Below are 7235 nucleotides of genomic sequence, written 5' to 3' on the forward strand. Positions count from 1 at the left end.
TTTATTTATTGATTTATCTATGTTTTATAATAACAAACGAATACGTACTTCGACTCTTTTATTCTTCTGACTTATCAATGATAAGAAAGAGAACTTACCGATTTGATAATATCGTGAAAAGTGGTGTCCTATGTCTGAAAGAACTTACATAGCTCCTATAAGATGCCATGATCCTTCTTCAAAATGAATGAATTTGAAAAGATTGGTAGAAAACAGGATAAATTTTCTTCGAAGTAGATTCGTATTTGCTGTGCAACGTAGAATCAGCACCAATAGTGTTACATGCATGAAACACTATTACTAACACATCACCATCACCAATGGAATATCATTGACATTATCCTGATATACACTACCACCACCAAAATAACTATCACCACCAGTAACACATTATCACCGGCGCGAACTTTCCTAAGCTTTCGTAAATTCGAGAAAAAATTGTCGAGAAAAGATTCGAGAAAAAAAGGGGATAATAAGAGGGAGAATGAGAATATATAGATGAAAGGAAGAAAGGGTTAGAAATTGTCGGAGCCTCGACACCACGTAAGACGAACCAATTCAAGTTCGAACGGTTCGTAAATGAGGCTCCGATGAGAATGAAGAGCGCCGCTACGAAGGCGCTTCGTTTCGGACGAAGCTCGGACCCCGAAGAACCGGCGACCCGCGAGGCACGTCGTCTTCCCTCCTCTTCTCTTCTTTTCTTTTCTTTACTCTTCTCGTCTCGTCTGTTCTCTTCTCTTCTCTTCTCTTCCCTTCTCTTCTTTTCTCTTCTCTTCTCTTCTCTTCTCTTCTCTTCTCTTCTCCACCCTGCCGACTCGAGCCCTATTTTAAGAATAGCTTCTTGTATCCTCTCCCTTCTCGTTTACTCGAGTAAAACTTCGAACTCTCCATGAACCTTCCGACAGCGGAAATCGGAAATTTTCTCTCTTTCTTTTCCTTTCTCTCTCTCTCTCTCTCTCTGTCTCTCTCTCTCTCTGTCTCTCTCTCTCTCTCTTTCTGTCTGTCTCTCTCTGTCTCTTTCTCTCTCTTTTTCTTTCTTTTTCTCTTTACTTAGCTCGATCCCAATTGTTCCATCTCTTTTCATGTCGTTGCTAATATCCTCAAGAACCTTTATAATATTACGCTCTTTTAAACTCTATAACGTTGAAACAAGACCAGCTATCCTCTCTTATTCCAAAGACATTTATACTAAGTACTTATATTTTCCACATAATTTTACTCTAAGCAAGAAAAGAAAGAAATGAGGAAATATACTGGAGAATAACTTTTTCCGCGTAATTCGTTTAGAAAAACTACATCTCTGATTTTAAAAGAGAGAAAGAAAGAAAGAGAGAGAGAGAGAGAGAGAGAGAGAGAGAAAGAGAGAGAGAACTTAATTTTCTTGAGAACTTGAAATTCTTTGAGCGTTCCTTTTTCATCTTTTTTTTTCATTTTCTATTCTTTTCTTCTTTCATAAGATCTCTAGAAGAAGATAAAGAAGAATTGAAATTTGCAAGTTTTAGAAATTTCGAATGTGGAACACGTTGCATATAAGATTTTACGAGAAAGCTCGTTTTCTTTTCCTTCTTTCTTCGTTAAAATTGAGTGTAGTTTTCTATTTTAAATTTCGATGTCCTCGTCGTTAGAAATCGTGCTGCTAACTTCGGTGAAGCTTACGAATTCACGCGATATACTTGATAGACAAGTTACCTCGTGTTTGTGAAAGCTGTCTTCGGTGTACGTACCGATAGAAGTTAAACAGCTTGTACGTTAGATCTTCCTACAATACAAGTATATTCTTTTCAAAGAAGATGGCACTAGTGTCATGATCCGAAAAGCTCTCAGAACTTTTTAAAGATTTTAAAAAATAATGTATCCACTTGATCTGTATTTCTAAATTTAATTTTTTATCAATATTTAATAACTCGCATATTTTTCATTGTTCAGTAAAATGTTTCGAGGCTTTTTCGAGAGCTTTACAATTATTGTGCCAAACATAAAATAGTATCGAAAATTGGCGAGAAGCTTGCAACAACGATGACGCTAATTAATATCGATCAAGACAAATTACACGTTTAATGGATCGTTTGTCACATGTTAAAGGAACAAAAATATAACTTTAATCTTTCTAAAATGTTATTTATCTTTTAAATGTAATAATTTATCGAATTAATATGTCAACAATGAACTTTTAATGTAATTAAAATGTACTCGAAATAATAATATATATTACTATTCAAATATGAGTTCGTCATCATTTGTTTAAATATATTTATTTACATATAAATCACATTTTTAACTGAACAACGCATATTCAAAATGAAGACTCACTTTCGAGCTTACTCTACTTTCCCAGTAGATACAAAGGATACACTGTTAAGATAAGAATAGAACAACTTAGTCATCTTGAAATTTTGCTCGCAATGCCGAAAAGCTCTGCTCGACGTTTTTCACAACGATTTTGGACGCTGAGTCAACGGCTCTTCGCGGATTGTGCTTTAATGTGTTGAGGATTTATCGAACGTTTATCGCTTATCTCCTACGTATTTCCAAATTCTTCGTGATTGAAATCAAACTTAACGTCAATGTGATATTACTTATGTGTCCTGTATATTATAATCGTTTATAATATTTCTTCTAGTACAACTTAATCCTTAAATAATCGTATTAAAAATGCTGGTTTATGTATTTCAAAAAAATTTGATATTATGGATCCTGTGTTTATCCAGCCACAACGACCTGAATTCTATTCGATCTGGATCGAAAAGACGCAAGATCGCAACACACATATTCGTATTCTCTAAATATCTTCAATCTGTTCCTTTCAATCCGAAGTTTCGAATACAGCTGTTTCCTCGTTAATAAAAGACCTACGAGAACTAACGTTCTGAAAGCTACCACCTGCTACACTATGTTCGATCAATCTATCTCAATGATCAATGACACGATAGTTTTACACGAAAGGTACTACTAAGAGAAATACAAGATTACGATAAATTTAAAAACATTTCACGAATCAAATTTTGACGAATAAAAAAGAAATGATACAATTTTCGAAGAAAAGAAACGATTGATTCTCGAAACAACAAATATCCTTGATATTTTTGTGAATAATATGATGGATATAATAAAGGAAGTAGGAGAATGGGAAGGGTGAGCGGGGTCAAGTTTACATGTCGATCAGTGGTGAGAGGCCATGTTTATAAACACTAAACAGATGGTCAAGAAGTCAAGATCTTTCGATACAGTGCATGAGAGTTGCAGCCGAACAGGAGTGGAGATATTTATAGGAAATTAGGGCAGCGCGCTTTCACGAAGCTCCAGAAGCACCCGTAGATACCATTTAACCGAATTGAGAAAAATGGGAACGATATCGAATGGGTGCAGGATTTACTCGCTAGCGTATTTTCAAATGAATACGCAAACTTAGCTTTACACACAGTCACACACATGTTTATATATATATATGCATGTATGTATGTATGTATGTATGTATGTATGTATGTATGTATATATGTATGTATGTATGTATGTATGTATGGATGTATGTATGTATGTATGTATGGATGTATGTATGTATGTATGTATGTATGTATGTATGTATGTATGTATGTATGTATGTATGTATGTATGTATGTATGTATATGTAATATATGATTTACAAAAAAATTTGGAATAGAAGTTAAATAAAGGAATAGAAGAAAAAGAGAAAAGTAAAAATGTATCACTAATCTAATTATCACGAATCTAAGATTCTAATCGAAAACGCGGATACAAGGAAAATACAGGATGATTAGTAGGAAAAGAAAAAGAGAGAGAAAGAGAGAGAAGGAGGTTGATGTTTATTCTGGTCCACGGATCTGATGAGAAGAGAAGAACGAAAGAGATGGTCTCTCTCATCACTGGAATTCTCCACCAGGGTGAGCCACATCGACTCTCGGGGAGAAGATGACGACAAAGTAGGGATGAGAAGTACCAAAGAGAAGGGGCCAATCTCAAATTACTCGTGGAGCTCCCGGCTAGGCCGACCAAACGTCTTTGCCCACCATCGCTCGGCGACCTTTTATAGACACTCGACGCTCTTGGCTTGAGGTGGGAGACTCGAGGAAATTGTGTGAAAATCTGTCGGAACGCCGGAGAAAGAAGATCGCGAAGATCTTCCCTTCTTTCCAAATAAAAGATGAATAAATTCTTCCCTTTCCCCTTCTTTGATCCTTATGAAATTCTATTCGATGACTTCATCATTCAATTCTCCAATATGAAAATACTAATTATGATGATTTTTTTCTAATCTTCAGAAAAAAAAAAAAACTGCAACACATCCATGTAAATTTTTCAAAAGACACATATAATTCGAAAATTGTAAATATACAACCAATAATGGATAAAAAAAATTATTAGAGCTAATACAATCAATAATGATCAGCTTCTATCAAGTTAGTATCTCTTACTATCCAAAGTATCAAAAAGAAATTTCGATTGAAGCTCATTTGTCATTCGACTAAATTCTATGATGATTTCAAGAAATATGTAGATACAAGTAGTTATATTTTTCGATCTAATGTAAAATTCGTTCCCGCTTGAGTCAGCGTATCTTTTTTGGTGCTGTAGCGACGGGTTACCGATTAGTTGGCAATCAGTTTAATCGAACTATGTCTTTTCATTCCGCTACGTCAGAAATCTTTGTCATGAGATCATTATGCGCTAAACATTAATTTCATACATTGATTTGATAAGAGTTATTATTGAAAGTAGTAAAAGTATGTATAGGATCAGACCGTACATATTTAAATAAAAAAAGTTATAATAATAAAAATATTACTAATGGAAACAGCGAAGATGTTCTCGATCGATCTCATTTCACTTTTCGCTACTTTCTCTCACTCTCTCTCTCTCTCTCTCTCTCTCTCTCTCTGTCTCTGTCTCTTTCTCTCTCTCTCTCTCTCTCTCTCTCTCTCTCTCTCTCTCTTAAATATAATTTTCATAAGATCACAGAGAGAGAATTCGAGTAATACACAAAGTGGGCGTCTCGATAAGATGATGATTCTTGTTCTCGTTGTGGTAAGTACACGCGACGAGGAAGACGTGTGCCGAGAACGCGAGGGTAAGGGTAAGAAGGAGAGAAGATCTATAGAGGGAGAGGATCTAGTGCGCCTGCGTTGAGCGTCGAATTTTGAGGAAGCCATGGGGCGGCCGGCGCGCCATACGAACGACGACGGGTCGCGCACTACGAGTAGGGCGCTGGTCGGCTCCGAAACGCCGAAGAGGAGAAACAACGAGAACGAGGAAGCGAACGACGATAATAAGAAGAGAGAAAGAGAGACAGACAGAATTATTAAGTAGTCCGAGTTCTCGAGGAAACGGATAAGAGGATATACGTATATATAAATATATATTTTTGAAAAAAGTGTCTCCGTCGAAGAAAAAGTTCGAGTTCGAGAATTAAATTGTGTCCATCGTAAAGGAAGAAAAGGATTACAGTAGAAGAAATCGATGATGTCTTCGGCCGTCGCGAAAACTTCCAAATACACGTACCGTTCAACTGGCGGTGCAGGCTCTGCCGATGTCAGCATCGAATACAGCGCCGACCTGAGTGCTCTCTCCAGACTCGAGGTATGTTGATCCCCATCCTATCACCTGTGAAAACATTCTATTAGATATTATTAGAACATTATCGTGCTATAACATGGCGTGAACTAAAAAAATATAAAATGGAAGCTAAAAAATATATGTCAATGCAAGAGAGATAGAAATGATCGACAGACGCGAGTGTCTTCGCCGAACAAGCAAAGTGAGGAGTGATCTGAATGGAATGGCAGTGACGCGCACAAGTTCAGTGACCATAAGGACCATCTTAGTGCCAATCGAAAGTGTACAACCCAAACTATCTCTCCTCGTCCAAGTATTCAAACGCTAGCCTATAAAAATAGTTGTACGTCTTGCATTCTCCGGCGCGATCAATGACCGATGCGATCGATCGATCGATCCAAATAATCGATCCTGAAATTATCAAAAGCGAACACGTCCTCATCCTTCCTGATGGCCGTTCGTCAGAATACGGAGTTTTCTTTAAAATATCAAAAAACCTAATAAAATAACTCAAACTTCGTGTACTTTCGGATATTTTCGTCTAACAATTCTCTTTCGTTACATAAAACATCGATTAAGAACGATTACAAAGCGAAAGAAGATCTCGACCCTCATTACAGGCCTTCGTTCTTTCTCATTTCAGGACAAGATTCGCCTACTGCAGGATGATTTGGAGTCCGAGAGAGAGCTGCGTCAGAGGGTAAGTCCTGGCAAAGGAAAGAGAAAGATAGAAAAAAAAAAGAAAGAAAAAAAGAATTTCTTTTTGGCGATCTCTGTGTAAAATCTATGATTCCGATACCGCGATCAAAGAGAAATTATTTTTGAATTTCTCACATCGGGAAGCGATCGTTTCGTGACCCTAGAAGCAAGAAACAGAGAGAGAAAGATCAGAGAAAAATGTAAGACCGCGGTCCATCGGTCCGAAGGCCGGAGTGGGGAGCGACAGGATGTCGAAATGTCCAGCTCTACAGTCCAATCTATTTTTGGGGATGCGCGGCTCTCGAAGCGTTCCGACATTCCTTCGAAGTATGTTGCCGACGCGGATCAGCCGCTTTGTGCGAAGAATAACTTTCGTTGGTTAGCGCGATCTTAAAAATAACGATCATGAATAATAATACGATTTCAAAAATGTCGACTTTTTGAAGGAGGATCTGAGAATAATTCTTTTTAATTTTTCTTTTTTGTTTCTTCTTTATAATATAAAAAATTTTGAAATGATTGATATAATAAAACAAATAAAATAATTCCCGGAAGAAATAATTTCGAAAGAACGTTAATAATTTCGATTTTTTGTAAGGCATCTTTAAGGCATGTCGACTTAATTATTGACTCGTACTACTGTGAAACTTTTCGATATCTCAAATATATGATTCCTTGCGTTCATTTCAGAAGACAAAACCAAAACCATTTTTCACTAATCGATTATTATACAAATTGGAAGAAAATTTATCTGAATTCCTTTCTTTTTCTTTTTTCTTTTTCAGTTATTATTATTTTTTTGTTCTTCTATACCTATGCATATCTTGAAGAATAGATTTCTTGAACAAGATTGCAAGAAAAAATATATCACGTGACTCTCCAGCCGCGATAAATGTCTCGTTTGTAATATGAATAAAGTTCCCAATATAGAGTGACTCCATCCGAAATTAGATCGTTCTATTCGCGGT

At 36.4% G+C, this 7235-nt stretch overlaps 1 protein-coding gene across 1 annotated transcript in view; it reads left to right on the forward strand.

Moving 5' to 3' along the window:
* The first annotated feature begins 5174 nt into the window (after positions 1–5174).
* The window catches only part of LOC124422179 (paramyosin, long form), a 12568-nt gene continuing 10507 nt past the window's right edge, over positions 5175–7235 (forward strand). Inside the window, exons 1-2 of the mRNA XM_046958288.1 lie at positions 5175–5592; positions 6212–6268. Of these exons, the coding sequence (XP_046814244.1) occupies positions 5473–5592; positions 6212–6268 (177 nt within the window). The 5' untranslated portion in view covers positions 5175–5472. The remainder of the gene's footprint in view (positions 5593–6211; positions 6269–7235) is intronic.

Source organism: Vespa crabro, chromosome 2 (assembly GCF_910589235.1).
Source record: "Vespa crabro chromosome 2, iyVesCrab1.2, whole genome shotgun sequence".
Classification (NCBI taxonomy): domain Eukaryota; kingdom Metazoa; phylum Arthropoda; class Insecta; order Hymenoptera; family Vespidae; genus Vespa; species Vespa crabro.